Source organism: Echinops telfairi, unplaced genomic scaffold (assembly GCF_000313985.2).
Source record: "Echinops telfairi isolate 266 unplaced genomic scaffold, ASM31398v2 ScPeMD7_21;HRSCAF=78, whole genome shotgun sequence".
Taxonomy (NCBI): Eukaryota; Metazoa; Chordata; class Mammalia; order Afrosoricida; family Tenrecidae; genus Echinops; species Echinops telfairi.
This window is the reverse complement of record NW_022103918.1, coordinates 8,732,786-8,750,536: the sequence shown is the minus strand read 5'-3', so window position 1 is coordinate 8,750,536 and position 17,751 is coordinate 8,732,786. Positions and strand designations below refer to the sequence as shown.

The following is a 17,751-nucleotide window of genomic DNA, read 5'->3' as shown; positions in this document are numbered from 1 at the left end:
GAGAAGAAACCCTTGGAAAAGTTGCCTTCTAATCCTTCTTGCGCTGACCCTTGGGGCCGTGGGGACTGAAGAAGCGCGAGTGCGCGTGCAAGCAAGAAATTGGAAGGTGTGTGTGTGCCGAGAGGGGCCCGTTGGTGGAGGGACCGGCTGCTGTCACTTGGCCAAGTGCAGGGCTGAGGCTCTGGCCCCGCCTCTGCCCCGGGCGCAGGGGATGCGATGGGCCCCTGCGGGCGGGTCCGGCTGCACACGCACCGCGGGGCCATGGCTGTACTGGCGTGGAAGTTCCCGCGGACCCGGCTACCAGTGGGAGCCAGTGCCCTTTGCGTTGTCGTCCTCTGTTGGCTCTACATCTTCCCGGTGTACCGGCTCCCCAACGAGAAGGAGATAGTGCAGGGGGTGCGGCAACAGGGCACGGCGTGGAGGAGGAACCAGACGGCGGCCAGAGTCTTCAGGTACCCCTGTTCTCCCTCCCTCCCCCCTCTCCTGTCCTTTCCCCTCCAGCGCGCAGAGGACAGCGGGGCGTCCCTTCCAGGCAGTGCTTCTGGTCTTTCCCCTTTCCCAACCAGTCTCAGTCTGGTAAATCGAGGCAGGTTTTTCTCTCCCCTACCCTCCATCCCACGAGATGTGAATACTCTGCGTTTTGCACTTGTAAAGACTACGCATTTCTGCTCAAGTCTGAGTTGTACTTAACGATTTGCCCTTAACCGGCAGGAAGGAGAACCCAGGGTAACTTAGTCCTTCGCACTTGATGAGAATTTATTTCCTGGGTTCGGCAGACTTTTGAAACCACGGAGAGGTAGAAGTAGCTTTCTTCTTGAAATGAGGTGAATGGTTGGTATTGTAAATCACACATGCTGTGCAACTGGATGATGTGCAAATCCCGCGGTTTTGCGCAGTGTGCAAACATCATTTACCGACATCCTACTAGGATCCGGTAACATGCGTTTGTGTGTGTGTGTTGAAATCTCAGAAACTTTACAGTAACATAATCTACCCATTTTACTGACTACAAACTGAGTCTTTGGACGCTGAAGTTACTTGGTCAAGGTTATGCGCCTTCCAAATGTCAGAGCTGGAATTTACGTAACCTAAAGCTCCAGAACCCCCTGCTCTTTGCCTTGGCGCAGACCGTGGATGCGGTCTCCATCCAGGAGAGTGGGAGATGTGCTTTAGGCGGGGTCTTGAAATAGGAGAAGAAAAACAAATGTAAAAACCAGGTTAAAAAGGAAAACTCTTAGGTTCATTCAGAGGTTGTAGTTTCCCCTTCTTTTGGTGCATTTCCGTTTCAGTGTCTAAAAATATGTCTCTTCCAGTAGGGGATGTGCAGTTTGGCTGCATGGCTGGTTTACTCCCCTTTCTTCTCCACTTCCCTTGGGCTGTTGAGGGGACACAATGGTGCTTCCACCACAGGGAGGTGCCCCCCCACCCCTTCCCCTTTAGCCCTTGGGTATTGCTTTCTTCACTATGATCTTTCCAAATAGTGTGTGGACAGGTGAGAGCCAGCTTTTACCTTATTCACCGCTGTTAGTTGTAGAAGTTCATTAAAACCTACATTAAATGCACACACACAAAAAACACTTCTAAAACATATGTTTACTTCCCCTTCTCAGGCTTGCTAGTGCCTAGAAAGATGGTCAGAGATAAGCGCCTATTATTTCTGAAGAAGGCAGCTGAATTCTCTTAAATGGGGAGAGAAGGCTTTTCCTCTCTTCCTCTGTGTGTTTAGCTTTCGAATTTTACTATCATCCTATTTTCTTTTTTGTTAAATCATTTTATTGTGGGCTCATGCAGCTCTTATCACAATCCATCCATCCATCCATCCATCCATCCATCCATCCATCCATCCATCCATCCATCCATCCATTGTATCAAGCACATTTGCACATTCGTTGCCCCCATCATTCTCAAAACATTTGCTCTCCACTTAAGCCCTTGTTACCAGCTCCTCGTTTTCCCTTTCCCTCCCCGTTCCCCCCTCCCTCATTAACCTTTGATAATTTATAAATTATTATTGTTTTATCATGTCTTATACTGTCTGATGTCTCCCTCCCTTCACCCACTTTTCTGTTGTTCATCCCCCAGGGAGGGGTTATGTGTAGATCCCTGTAATCAAGTCTCCCTTTCTACCCCACTGGTCCTGAAGGGCTCTGTCCTGGATTCCCTGTGTTTCCGGTTCCTACCTGTACCAGCGTACATCCTCTGGTTTAGCTGGATACTTTTACTATCATCCTATTTTTAAACGGCCCCACTCTTCTTTAGAGCAGTGTAAGGGTTAACTTTATCACCTCTGCAATACTGATTATTGTCCTCAAAAGGCATAGCATCCACCGATGCTTTTCTCTGGACAGAAAGCATTTTCATCTCATGCAATATAAGGAAATGGGTTAAGAACTTCCCATTGGTTCTCAATGAATGAGTCCCCTCCCCGCCCCCCCCTTTTTTTTTGTATAGAATGAAAAATGAAGCTCATTTAGTGACTAGATTTTGTTTTGGAAGACATGACCAAGCAGATGATGCTTCATATTATGAGAAACACAGGGTGGTTGTTTCTGAGACACACTTGTTCTAAGCTGTCTGTTGCCTGGAGTAATCATCACTGTGCTTAGCTGTTTCTTAGTCTAGCCTCTATGTGCAGAGAATTCCTAATTAAAATGTGCACAGTGTGTTAACTGCCTATACATGTATACCTCCAAGTTAGTGTTTTCTGAAATTGTATGAGAGGCACCCCATTGCCTTTTGACAGAACGTTTGGCTTTAGAGAAGAATCCTGAGAAATTAGATTGTGTCATCCCATGTTATATAAGCAGAAGAGCAACTGGAAAATTGCCCTATATCTTTGTCTTCTTTATATAAAAAAAGGGTTATAACATCCACCTTGCAGGTCACCTTAAGGTTTAAATATAGTAACTGTTGCCAAGCACCTTTTGTACCCAATAAATGGTTGTTATTATGATTGTTATAAATTATAATTTTCTATGTATGTGACAGTTTAAGGGAGGAAATCTGGTTGGCCTATTCGAATTTAGAAAGTTTCACCTGCTGAAGTTGCAAAGAAACTCTAATAGCCCCTCCATTAATATTTTTAACATGTATACTTATATTAAAAATAGGAATAAGTTTTGAAAGAGAGTAATTAAAGGTTTCATGGTGTGTTCAGTCAAATTGTTTGCCTACTCTGTACCTATGATAAAAGCCATTGCTTTTTAATATCTGAATTATTAGTATGTGTGTACTATTAGATGTTTATTAAATATCTTTATACAGATATACTATCTGTCCATAAATAGATAACATGGATTTATGTGTGGATATCTACCCGCATTTAAAATAAATCATGTAATGACATATGTCTACATATACACTCATCCATAAAAGTGCATGTATATATGACACTATATAAAAGTATATGTATTAGTATAAAATCGGTAGAAACCAAAGAGACTCGGAGACTTGCCCCTGAACATAGAGTAGTTAAAGCAAATGGAAGAAATGGTGAGGTCCACAACAGCTGAGCAGAAGATTCCAAAAGGTTACACTAGAGGACAAAGTATTACAATGTGTTATACCAAGACCAGGTGTTCTCAAAGCAAGAACATAGCTTGCCTTTCTCAAGCTGAGAGAACTGAAGTAGGAAGGACAGCCCCAAGTTGCAATACTGACGTTTCTGTGGGTCATCACAGAAGGGAAAGACTACCCCCTCAGAACAGCAGAACAACAGAAATGAGGGTGAAGGGAGACAGTGGATGATGGGAGAGAGGAAGATCACAATGATTTATAGTTTATCAAGGGTTCACCAGGGTAGGGGAAGGAGGGGCGAGATGAGCTGATACCAAGGGCTCAAGTAGAAAGAAAATGTTTGGAAAATGATGATGGCAACATATGTACAAATGTGCGTGATACAATTGATGTATGGATTGTTATGTGAGCTGTAAGAGGCCCTAATAAAGTGATTTATTTAAAAAGAAAAAGAGGAGGACCCTCAGTGAGATGGATTGACATAGTGGTGCCACAATGGGCTTAAACAGAGGAGAGGCGTGATTGTGAGGATGATACAAGACTAGGCCATGTTTCCTTCTCCTGTACAGAGGTTACTGTGGCTCACCCTGACTCACCGCCACTTTACAACAGTGACCTGGACAAAATATTGAACCACACAGAAAACAGCCACGGAAGTTAGAAGGAATACACAGTCGCTGTGCGGCAAAGAGCTGATGGCCTGTCAGTCATGTGATTAACATTAACATGTGATTAACAAGGAGGGTACTGAAGGCAGAAGTCCAAGCTGCCCTGAAGGCCTTAATGAGAAAAGGGGCTCCAGGAATTGACAGAATACCAATTAAAATGTTTCAGCAAATGAATGCAATGCTGAAAACACTCATCCTTCTGTGCCAAGAAATTTGGAAGACAAGCTACAGGTCAACCAACTGATAGACATTCATATTTGTGCTATTCCAAAGAAAGGTACCCAAAAGAATGCAGAAATTATGGAACAATATCATTAACAGTGAACATTAAAACGTGAAGATTATTCAAAACTTGTTGCAGTAGTACAATGACAGGGCGCTGCCTGTCAATTCAAGCCAGCTTCAGAAGAGGACATGGAAGGTGGGATATAATTGCTCAGGTCAACTAGGTCTTGGCGAAAAGCAGAGACTAGCAGAAAGCTATTTACCTGTGTTTTACTTATTATGCAGAGGCATAGTTATGGTTAACTATGGGACCTTTATATAGACCTAGAGACAGTTGTTTGAAAAGTGCAAGTGAATACTGTATGATTTTAGAGTCTTAAGAGGTATGCATCAAGACTGTATCCATGTAATCAGTCTGCATGATGAGCCAGACATCTGAGAAGCTGGACTACTGTAAAGAAGAATGCAGCATCAGGATTGCAGGAAGGATCATGTGCTTGTGATAGGCTTGTTGAAAGCAACGAGGACTTAAAATACTGATGAAGATCACAGACCACAGTCTTCAATATGGGTTACACCTCAATAGAAAGAAAGCAAAACTCATTATTGGCTTACTTCTAGAACCTTGGCTTTCAGCTGTAACTTGTTTCCTTTCCATGGTTTCCCAATATTGGTATCAGTATAGTTCTTGGGGCAGGACAGGCTTTGCTGGCTTTGCTAAGCCCTGCCCTTCGTCTAGGAGGCACTAACTTCAAGACTGCAGCTTTCTGCCTGGCTAATTCCTGCTCATCCTCTGCCAGCATTGGCTAAGAGCAAAGGTTTTGAAGTTAGTTGACCTGTGTTCAGATTCGGATTCCATCACTTTCTGTATCTTTAGAGCAATCCAGCCTTTATTGTTTATTACCTCGTCTGTAAGATGGGGTATCTGGTAGGATTGCTTTAAGGAGTAGAGTAGATAATGAATTTAAAATGCTTAGAACAAGTTCTGTCATGCAGTTCTTCCTCAGTCATGCTAGCTCTTTGAAAACCCCTTTCTTATCCCTCCCTTCCTATCCAAGCTGTGCAAGCAGCCCTGTTTTCTTCGAATCTTGTGCATATTAGTGTACTGCTTTTATTTGTCTCTACACTTACTAGTATATGTTTTCTATTATTGTCATAGGACTGTTTAACAGTGAGCTTACCAAAATTTTTGCTTTCTTGCATCTAGTGATGGGGACAGACAATATGTGAAGGCATATGTAAATATATGGCAGTAATCTGCACATTTCTCAAGTTGTATTCAAATGGCCCTTTAATTGGTCTGCCGTCACGTCTGCATTTCCCGAGCTGGGTGTTCTACACTTCTGCCTTCACAGTTCTTGAAGGTCCTCATTCAACTGGGTCCTCATTCCTGTTGAGCTAGTGAGAGACTAGAAATCTTAGAAGGGTGTGGGGTTACAGAGCTAATTAACCAACAAATATGTAACGAGTATCTACCTTGTGTCCAACATTCTGCTTGGCAATGTGGAAGAATGTGGAAAACGTGGAAGGATGGCACTTTCTCTAGTCTTGACGATTTCTGACTCGAGCAGAATTTTCCGGTTCATCTCTGTTGATATTTTGGGCTGGATGATTCTTGGTTGTCCTGGCTTCCCTGTGCACTGTGGGACACATAGTCTTGTCTGTAGCCTCTTCCCACTGAATGTGACAAGCAACAATGTTTCCAGACTTAACTGAAATGTCCATTGGAGGACCCAGTTGACCTTGATTGAGAACAACTGGAGAAACAAAACCAACCTAGTTGACGTGATTAAAAGAAACCAAAACAGAAAGTATCATGCAACTAAGAGCTAACTTTGCAAATAGCCAACTGGAAGTGTTTTGACTACTTAGAGAAAGCTAATGTCTCTGTGGGCGGCTGCAGTTGTGGAAGGCTTCCTGGAAGAAGGATAATGAATTGTTCTTTGAGAGACTAGCAGAACCGGGTTTTGAAAAGCTTGGGAAGGGGGAGGCATTTTAGGATGTTTATTGTGAGCAACCGTCTCCACTGAAAGCTTCCGGGAAGAGCTGTTCAGTGCTCTCATGGTTGCTCCTCGGAGGCCCTGGCAGGAAGTGCCCCTTTTCTTTGGTCCTTCTCTTGTCTTCCTCTTCCCCAGTGGGCAGAGTGTCTGTCCATGGTGCCCTTCTAGATTTGGGAATTCCCTGCCAATATGACCCAAACCCACGTCTGCAGCAAGCCTGTGTGGCACATTCGCCCAGCTGTCTTCCTGAGGGTGTTGTATCCCAATCCAAAGGGTGGCCAAGGGATGGCTCTTTGTGGCAGGGCTAGGATGTAGGAGGAACTTGACTATGAGACTGAGATATCCACCTGTGCTCCCGGGATGGGTCCGCTCTGTCTTGTCATGCTTTGGTACCAAAGTGCCTAAGAATTCTCCATTTGATTGTGGCATTCTTTGTTGTTCTTCAGGTATATTTGCCCAGGAGGGAGGATAGGAAATTCCTACTTGTTGATTTTATTTCTGACTTTAAAATATTCAGGTTCATGACGTGTGGAGCCTTCATGTGTTCTCTTCCCTCGGCCTCAAAAATAGACGTGGTTTTAGTGCCTTTGGCTTATGCTGTACAATCAGGCCTCAGGTGGAATACTGTAGTGCTTGTTTTGCATCTTGGGAGCTATTATTCTTCATTATGGAGAAGGATGTTTTTGGAAACTAGTTGGATTAATTGAATAAAAACATATCTGTTACTGGAGGGTATAGCCTGTTTGTTTTTCTGAAGTTGTGAACTATCTTGGAAGTGATGCTGATGATGTATTATCAGTGCAGTCCCTCGCATTGGAATTGATAGATTTTCTGGTAAAAGATAGGTTTGACAGATGAGCTGCGCTATGGGAGGAGAAGGTGGCAGTCTGCTTCCATAAAGCAGACTGGAAACCTAAAGGCAGGTCTGCCATGTAATCTAGAGTCACTCCGAGTCAGAATGGACTCATTGGCAGGGGGCTTTTTGGTGTTTGGTAACCAGGTGAAGGGAATGGGACTGACTACGGGGGCACACAGTCTGCAAGGGAAGGAAGGCTTGGAACAAACAAATTCATCTATGATTTTTCTCCTATAAGCTCTACTAGGAATGCCTACCTAATCGTGAGGATCTCATGCTAAGTAATGGGTCCTTTTACCCTTTTCATGCCCTGAAATAAATGGAAAGAGCTTTATTGTCAAACAAAACACCAGCAAAAACCAACAGAAATACAATACAAAGCAAATTTATTTTAAACTCCAGAACTATAGTCTAAAGAAATCTGGATGAATAAATAAACTGGAGACAAAAATGTAACAACAGTGAAAACAGATGCTTGTGTTCTAGAAATCACTTTAAGAGCCACTTTATAAACTCGTTTAATTCTTATTACACCTTCCGAGGTGGATACTACTATGATCTTCCTTTTACAAACTGAGACTCCAGGAAGTTAAGTAAATAGTGGAAAGGTTTACAATTCGTGGTACAGTAGGGATTTGAACTCAAGCACTGAGTCGCCAAAGTCTGTGCTCCTTGGAGGATAGTGATAACTGCTGATGTGCAGGTAATATTCTTCCATTTGTTCCTTACATGTTTGGAATTTGAGAGTCTTCTACCTGCCAAGTACTGTAACAGGGTTGAGGTCAGAGAACGGAACCACACAGGCATGATCTCTGCTTCCTTGCAATTTAGAATCCAGTTGGGGAGACAGAAAGACAATAGTAACCCAAAGAAAAAAACAGTGACGATGATGTTGTTAGTACTATCCTGTAGTTGGCTCCTGACTCCCTGCGACCCTGTGCACAATGGAAGGAAAAGCTGCCGGGGCTCGCTCTGTCAGCTGCAAGATCAGTAGAGGGTCAGACCTATGTGTTCCATGAGGTTTTCATGGGCTGATTTCAGAAGTACATGGCCACGCCTTTTTAGGTAATTCATCTTTTGTGTTTTCAAAATCATTTTATTGGGGGCTCTTACAGCTCTTATAACATTCCATACATCTGTTGTATCAAGCATATTTGTACATATGTTGCCATCTTCATTTCAAAAATATTTTCTTCTTGGGCCCTTGTTTTATAAGAGGGCTCCTCCTTTTCCCCTTCCTCCCCTACCCTCCCACCCTCATAAATCCTTGATGAATTTATATATTGTTATTATTATTTCATATCTTACACTGTCCATTGTCTCCCTTCACCCACATTTCTGTTATTCATCCCCTTCATGGGGGTGCTATACATCCAACCTTGTGATGAGTTACCCCTTTCTCCCCCTTCCCCCTCCCCTACCATTCCCCTACCCTCATGATATCGCTGCTCCCACTGTTCCTGAGGGTTTTATCTGTCCTGAATTTCATGTGTTGAGAGCTCTTATCTGTACTGATGGCATTCTCTGGTCTAGCCAGATTTGTAAGGTAGAATGGGGTCATGGTAGTGGGGCGGGGGGAGAGGAAGCATTCAGGAACTAGAGGAATGATGTGTCATTCATCTGTGCTATGCTACACCCTGGTTGATGCATCCCTTCCTTATAACCCTTCTGTGTGTGTGGTGGTGGGGGGAGGGGGGATATCCAGTTGTCTACCAATGGGCTTTAGGTCTCCACTCCAACCCCCCTCTTTCCCATCGATAGAGCTGTGTGTTTGGGGTCTTTGATACCCTAAGGAAACACTGCTGAAGCCTGTTCTGTGTCATAACAGCATCCAGACCTCCACTGACAGAAGGCACTGGTTGTATGTGGAGTATATTGGCCAGGAAATGAGCCCAAGTCTCCCACATGGAAGAGGAGAATTCTGCCCTGAACCAACAATGCCCCCAAATACAATAAAGGGAGCATGGACAGCAAGAAGGGCATTAGAGGATGGATTTTCATACAGACTGGGGAAACCAGGGTGGGCTTCCTGGATGAAATGATGTCTGAAGTGAGACCAGAAAGATGATAAGGAAGAAGGCAGTTTAAGTACAAGGACAGGATGGAGGAAATGGCATCGAAATGGAAATCATAGACGCTGATGGGAAATGAAAGTAAGGTGATATGGCTAGAGTAAGACTAGCAGGAATGGAGCAGAAAAGAGGCCTGAGAGAGGGAGGTAGGAGCCGTCTCCCAGAGCCCTCCTTATACGAGCCTTATCAGGAGCCCAGGTACTCAGTGCATAGCATTGGGTAGGTTGTGCTCCTTCAAAGCTGTTCCCAGTCTCTCTGCTGCAGGGCAGAGGAGCTAGCTGCATAGGTTGCTTTTTAGAATCCCCAGTCATCCTTACCTGGCTGTGCGAAATGACAGGGAGCACATTCATACCTGTGATGAGCCTGAGCAGAGAACTGGTTCCAGTCCTGGTTCTGTGGCCTTGGATCATTTATTGGGTCTTTCTGATCTTTCACTGTGGATGGCTAAGGCTCAAAAGGATTGTTGTTGTTGGGTGCTACCAAGTCAGTTCCAGCTCCAACGATCCCATGCCCTGCCTCGTCCGGCACCACGCTCACAGCGGTTACGTTGAGCCCTCTTGTTGCAGCCACGGAGTCAGTTCATCTCACTGAGGAGCCGCCTCCTTTGCACTGATGCTCAGCTTTATCAAGCATGGGTTGATGTTGTGTAATTGTTATTAAGCCACTGAAGAGAAAAGCGGTCCCTTGGAATACATCCCATACCTGTGTCTCTGTTACGAATACCTCCAAAAAGGACTATGTGACCATGAAATATGGCCTTATGACCCACCAGGGCGCTGTAATGTGACCTGCGAATTTTAAGGAAGAGAGCAGAGCACCAGGCTGTTGGTTGATGCATTCATTCAACCACACGTGCTGAGTTGCCTGTGTGTGCTAGTCAGGCACTGTGGATAAAGTGAGGAAAACAAGACACAGTCCCTGGTTTTAGAAAATTGACTGTCTAGGTTAGTGACATTAGTTTAATCAGTAAGAAATTGAGTAACATGGTGTTCCAAAAGCTGTAGTTTGTTTTGGATAATTATGCTGAATTTGGAAGCAATTGATTCCCACCTCTTCAGCCCCCATCTCCCTTTCTCTTGAACTGTCGTCTCTCTGTGGCATTGTGTGAGAGGAAGCAGCCAAGTCCTTAAGAGCTGTGTCACTCCTTTAATTAGGTGCTAGGAGGAACGCTGACCTGAAGTCAGGGACACGTTTACCATTATTCAAGGCATAAGTAACTGGGTGAGCTACCAGAGGTTTCCAAGTGAATGTGATGCGAAAGGGGTTTGGTTGGTTTGTCTGTTCTTTGGTTTGTTTCTTTTTAGATAAAGTGCTTATTCAAATTGTTGACAACCTCAACATACACACAACTCTAAACCTTCCATACTTATTGTTAAAATTTATAGTGCTTATTGTTGGCTTGATTTGGGGGTAATTCATATTTATTGCAGAAAGATTAACTATGTTATACACAGGAGAAAAAAACACTCATAATTCTGTTGATAAGAAAGGTTCATTGTGATCTTTGCCTCTTTCTTGAATATTTGACAGTATGTTTATACATCACTGAAAAGATATATAATTTTTATTGTATTTAATAATAAGCTTAACTGAATTCAATCTTGTGCCTTTAGGATATCCATATATAATTCAATTATTTATCATTTCCAACCTTGGTGATAAGATGTCTTTATGATTTTTCTTTTGGAAAAAAATATTCATTGTAAATATTTTTTTGAAAAGTGTTACCATATTGAAACAAATTACTTTCTCAAAAAGGGTATTCATGCTGCTTGAAATTTACATATTAGTTTTTTTCTTTAATTAACTGTTTTGATATTTATTTGGTGATATCTGAGTTTAAGAAAATCCAAGTCTTCCTATGTTCTTAAAATTGGCATTCAAATGATGAAAACAATATATTCATTTGTAAAACAAACATTTAATAATTTATAGGCAAACATTGCTAATATTTTGATGGATTTTCATTTGTATCACACAGCTGTCCAATGTCTCTGTGTGTGCGCACACATGTGTAAAAATATGAACAATTTGACAGTGAGTTACAAATGTTCTTTCGGTAACACTATATATAGATTCACTTTATCCCTTTTTAATAGCCACAGGTTTTTCTGTTGTTTGGATGGATAATGATTCATGTAACTAATCCATTATTACTAGGTATTCATTTTGTTGCAGTTTTTTACCTTTATACATAAGGCTGTGGTGAACATCCTGTCTACACAACTTAAATACTTTTGTTTAGTTCTTTAGCATCAAATTTTAGGAGTTTCTTGATAAAATGTGTGTATGTGCTTTCTAACACAAACTCTTATCACTGGCTCCTTGGGTTGTTCATGAACACCTGAGCTTTGGCACGTGGCAGCTTTTGTGGTTCCCCTTAGTGTGGCTCTGCATAAGATTTTCAGTGGTTTCTCACTGAAGAGGCGAGCCGCGTCCTTCTTCACTGACTTGTGGTGCTGAAGAAGACACTCTAAGTCCCCTGGACTGCTAATAGGACAAACAGATCTGTGTTGGAAGAAGTAAGACCAGAACGTTCCTTAGAGGCAAGGATGGCAAGAGTTTGTGTGACATACTTTGGCCATATTGTCAGGAGAGACCAGTCCCTGGAGAAGGCCATCCTGTTTGGTAAAGTGGAGGGGTGTGAAAACGAGGAAGGCTCTCAAGGAGATAGACTGACACCTTGGCTCCACCATGGGCTCAGGATAGGGACAATTATGAGGATGGCACAGGACTGTGTTGTGCATAGGGTTGAGGTGGCACCTAACAACAATGCTTAGTGTGGCTGTCGAACCAGTACATCAGTGGCAAGCACACAATGATTATGGACATGAAATGTTGGCATTCTCCTTAGGTAGATTTTCAGGAGGACACACACCTAAGCATGACTCTCATACAACTGGACTTGTGCAGCAGAAGGCTCTCCTTTCAGTCCGCAGTGTGGAGACCCAGCTGGTGCACACGGAGACAACATGTATTGCAGAGTGACGTGGGTCTGTCTTTATCTGCGTGGTGATTCTCTCCATTAAAGATGGTGCGTATTTAACCCACATTCAAAAAGTAGCGTCTTTGGGGATCATTTACATAATTTGCTAGGCTTTAACCATGAAATGGAACAATCCTTTAAACAGAAAAATGCACTTTCACATCTTCTAAAGTAGATTTGAAGGAAAAAGGAAATGTTTCACATAAAACAGAAGCATTGAATTTTTTAATGAGGCCATTTTAAGCGTAGTTTCCCTGTTTACTAAAATTAAAAGTGCTGGCCTTCAAGCTGAAGGGTGAAGGTGGCGTAAAATGATCAAGCAAGACTATGATGATATTTTGTTGTGTTGGGTTTTGGGGGTCGAGTGTTGGTGACCATGGTGACAATGGCCTACTACTTGTCCGTTGTGCTCTCTTGCACCTTTTGAAGTGGCCACACACTGTTGCTTTAAAACTGTCATAGATTGGATCATGTGTCCCTAGCTTCCACATCTACCCAGAATCTCAGAATGTGGCCTGCCGTATTTGAAAATGGGCTCTTTGCAGATATACTAATTAAGTTACGATGAGGTCATACTGAATCAGTTGTTGCTAGCTGCCATGGATTTGATGCTGACTCATGGTGACCTTGTTAGAGGCCACAGTATTAAACACAGTCCGGTCTTGCATGATCTGTGCAATTGCCAGCATGGAATCAACCATCAATGACCTCATCTTAACTGAATAATGTAGCCAGTATGCCAGTTTATTTCACCAAAGGTTTTGCATACCCTCTACTTCAGCAAACATAATCTTCTCCTGATAGTGAATACCAAGCCAGTGAGTTGGACACTGTTCTGTTGGTGATTCGGAGCATTTTCCTTGGTCAACTTTCAGAAGTAGATCACCCGGTCCTATTTTCGAGTCTGTCTTAGTTTGAAAGTTCTACTGATACCTTTTTGTCATTGGTGACCCTGCTGGTGCTTGAAATCCTGGTGGGATTTTGGCTGGACCCTAACTTTGATGGCTAGTGTCCTAAGAAGGCCATGCAGAGATAAGGTAGATGCCAAAGGATGGCCCAGGGACAGTATAGCTAGAGTCTGAAGTGATACAGTTGTAAATCAGAGAAAGCCAAGGATTTCTGGAAGCCCTCCGAAATTAGGAAAAGACAAGAAAGGAGTTAACTCCTAGAGTCTTCAGAGGGAACTTAGCCCTGCTGACACTTGCTTTCAGACTTCGTGCCTCCACAACTGTGAGTTAATATACTTATATTGTTTTAAGCCACCCACTTTATGGAGCTTTCTAACAGCCGCCCTAGGATCCAAGGACTGAACTCAAGTAAGATGCATACACATCGAGTCTTGTTTCCTTCTGTTTTGTCTTTGGTCCCTAATCACATTTTCCTTGTCCATGCTGTCAAATAAATATTTGTTGGACAAATCAAAACATTAAATTGCCTCAAAGATGTCCACATATCTACCAGGGGTAGTTCATTTACTGGCTATGATATTAGTATTCTAGTAATGACTTTGTACAATTACTAGTTGTTTTTATATGTTGTGAGTTGGTTCTGACTGAGCAACCCTATGTTCAGTAGAATGAAGCATGGCCTGGCAGTCTACCATCCTCACCATTGTCCCATTTGAGCCCATTGTTGCAGCCCCTGTTATCAATCTATCTCATTGAAGGTCTTTCTCCTTTGCACTGAATCCCTATTTTACCAAACATGGTACTATAAGTGTTCACCACCATTTCATTATTCACTACTTTATCCATTTGAAAAATATCTACCCGGTGCCTTCTTTGTATTAGGTACTCTGCTAGGTGATGACAATAGAGTGGCATGCCAAGAAGACATAAAATATGAGGGGTTTCAAAAGGTTCATGGAAAAATTTCATTATCGTTCAATTCCATTTTCCCATGACCTTTCTGAAGACCCCTTGTATATGCAAACAGCAATTATTATAAAAGGAACAGTGATATTATACTTACTCTCCAAAATTATTGGCCGAAATTTCAACACTTCGCTTGCTATGTCTCTGTGTCTGTATGAGGGTACTACAAAAAGTTCATAGAAAAATGTAATTAAAAGAGAAAAGAATTTTCCCATGAATTTTTGAAGTCCCCCTGGTGATTATGAGGGTAGACACTTCCATCCAGTTTTTGGTGTATTATCTTTTGATTCTTGCTAATGTACTCAACGTTTAAAACGTGTTACAGAGGAAAAGCACTTTAATACATTGCTAAAAGATGCATGAGTTCATTGGGGAAAGCAAAGATACAGAGAGAGGCTCGCCTAAATGGGAATTGCTCATTTTGTAAGCAACTAGTCTCAACCAGTCACCTTGCCATCGAATAGGAAAGGAGGAGAAGCGTGAAGAGAGAGAGAGAGGTAGGAAATAGAAATGTGTACTGTGTTAGCTATGAAGTAGAAGTTCCTTTTTTTTGGTAAACACATGCCGTCATTCTTCCCAATAAATGCTCCAACTTTAACATGCCGTAGCTGCTCCTCTGCTCTCCCGCACTCCTGCTTGTGGCCTGTGATGGTGGTCAGGTTTCATCTTTATGATGCAGGGGGTTAAGCATTGAGTAGTTCACTGAAAGTTGGATGGTTCAAACCGCCAGCCATTTCTAGGCGGAAGCTGAGGCTTTCTGCTCCTAGAAATAGTCTCAGAAATCCAACCGAGGAGTTCTATTCTGCTCCACAAGGTCGAGAAGTAGTGAAAAGCACTCCATGGTGGTGAGGTTCCAGTTCCCAGGAATCCCCTGACTTGTGGCCTCTCTCTAGTTAGAGCCACTTTCCTACTGCCGTCCTCATTGCCTTTCCATCCTGCTCAGGGAGGTGAAGGGAGCTTTCTCAATCTGAGGAATACTCTCACTCTGCCCTGGTGTCCTAGAGCTTCCTTCTCTTGTATCCATCTCGGTCTTGTAGGGAGAATCCACCTTCCCCAAGAGAGTTCTGTACTTGCAATTCTCCCTAATTTTGTCCCGGAATGAGGGGTGCTCGTGGAGAATGGGGCTGGATTGGCAAAGAGACCCTTCTATAAGCCGAGCTGAGGAGCTAGCTACATAGCCATCAGTGGTTCTACTCCACTCAGGATGCGGGGTCCTTAGCAGCTGTGCGCACAAACCACTGTGTCATAAAATGAAAGGTTGCCTCTCGTGTTTCATATTGCAAACTTCATCACTTATAAGCAGTCCAAAATAATCTCTTTGGACATTTAGAATAGAGGGGAAGTATGGAAGATTAAGGGTAGATTTAGGGAGCATTTATTGAGCACCAAGGATGTGCAAGCACTGTTCGAGATTATTTTTATGCACAAAATAACCCTATACTTAAAAGATCAGCTCCATTTCTCAGACAATCCAGATGATATTTTTAGTCATGTTAGTTGTTATTTGTTTTGTGTCTAACAGATGCCAGGCACTGTTTTAAGCACGTTCCACTGCGAGATTTAAGATTCACAAATACCCTGTGAGGGAGATATTATTATCCTTATTTTACAGACAAAGGGACAGGCTGTAATTATTTGTTTAAGGCTATTTAGATTGCAAGTGGTGCTGAGAGCTAACATTTAATGAGCGCCTGCTCTTAAGAACTTTTATGTGTTCTTAACATCTTTTCATCATAGCAGCCATATGAGATGACCATAAGACAGTCTGAGTTTATTGTTGGAGAAACTGAAGCACGCATTGCTTAAGGAACTTTCCCAGGGTTCCATGGTTAATAAATGGCCTGACTTATTCTGAGACTCATGGACTTCCTCACACTAAGCTGAGCTGCCCCTTTCAGGAAGACCAATATGCACATTTAGGACTTCAAGTCAAAGCCTGATATTATATATTTTAACATAAAGGAATGAATTTCAGATGGCCAAATTTCAGACTATGAAGGGTGAACACCTCCAGCATGTCCCCATTGTTAACACCTAGAGCTGTTTATACCATTCACTCCTCAAGGATAACTTCAAATAAAGTAGTGAATGCAACTCATGGGGTAAGAAACGCCCTCCTCCTTTTCCATGTCTTATTCACCCCAGTGGTCAGGTCTATCCACCCTCCTCTAGACATCATAGTCTACTTGCTCAGTTCCCCGTTCTTATGTGAGATGTAGGTTAAGGAATGATATAAATTGAGATAAGAATCATCAGAAGGAAAACCTGTGCAATCATGAGAACAGGAGAGGAACAGTCAATCACATGAGGACTTTGATGTGTCCTCTGGAAATTGAAGTCATCTCTACCTCGTTGAACTCTCTCCACACCCCTCACCCCACCCCACCATTTCTATTTGGACTTCACTCACTGACTGAGAAATGGAATGTGAGTGATAATATCTTGGGTTATTCAGAAGATAAAGTATGGATCCAAAGTAGTTTCTGGTTCTTAAAACATTTTTTATTAATACCATGTATTTATATTAGAAAAAGTTAAACCTTAATACAGATGAATTATGAATTAAGTAAGCATAAAAGTCTCTTCGATTTTACTCCCTGGAGGTAACCAGTGGTATTTTTTTTGGTCTTAAACAAAAATAATGTATTTTTGGTGGAAATATATCCAGCAAAATAAGATCCTACTTGACAAGTTCTACACATATTATCCAGTGACATTGGTCTCATTCTTCGTGTTGTGTCAACATTTTACTTATTTCTGTTCTCATGTTCTGTTTTCAACAATGTAGTTTTGCTGCTCCTCCTTGCTCACTATTCTTTAGAGTAATGGTTGACCCTTTGGTCTCCTGTAGATGATTTCTTAGGGGAGTACAGCGTGCTCACGAGTGATGTTCTTTATTTTATGAGTTAGCCTGCTAGTTAGCTAAAAGGTAACTTTAGGGATAGATCTAGTTCAGAGGTTTAAGAGTGTCATATGACAATAATATCTGAGTTCTGCAACTTGTCCACTAAGTTTGGATTTTCCTTCGCTTTCTCTGAGACTCCACCTATTACAGCCCTGACTAGAAGACTCAATAGTGGTATCCCTACACCACTAGCCTCAGAGTACAGGAGGCCTTGGTTTATGTAGCTAATGACCCCTGTACATGAATATCTACTGTGAATTTTGGATTTTCTAATTTGGAGGATGAGTAGAGACCAGTGGTTGATTATACATGGTCACTTGCAAACTTTAAAGACATCAGATACTACTAGGATGGCATCCTAAACTAGGATGAAGAACACAAAATTTATGAACTATATTATGCCCACTGTGTGTTTATAGTACATGTTTGTTGACTATCAGAGAGGTTAGCCAGACGTATGCTAAGGAGACATAATTTTGGTATAAGATTTTAGCATAACTGGGATTTCTGTTTCCCCAGCCTGAAGTATGTCTTTAACATATATAATATCTGTCCATAAATAAACAGCATGGATTTATGTGTGGGCATATATCCACATTTATAAATAAAATTTTATAAATAGGCATCATATATGTCTGTATTATGTACT

The 17,751-nt window shown here is 42.2% G+C and overlaps 1 protein-coding gene across 1 annotated transcript in view; it reads left to right on the top strand.

The window, feature by feature from the left end:
- Positions 1-8: 8 nt before the first annotated feature.
- The window catches only part of ST8SIA1 (ST8 alpha-N-acetyl-neuraminide alpha-2,8-sialyltransferase 1), a 165,854-nt gene continuing 148,111 nt past the window's right edge, over positions 9-17,751 (top strand). Inside the window, exon 1 of the mRNA XM_004713796.2 lies at positions 9-452. Coding sequence (XP_004713853.1) covers positions 217-452 — 236 coding nt within the window. The 5' untranslated portion in view covers positions 9-216. The remainder of the gene's footprint in view (positions 453-17,751) is intronic.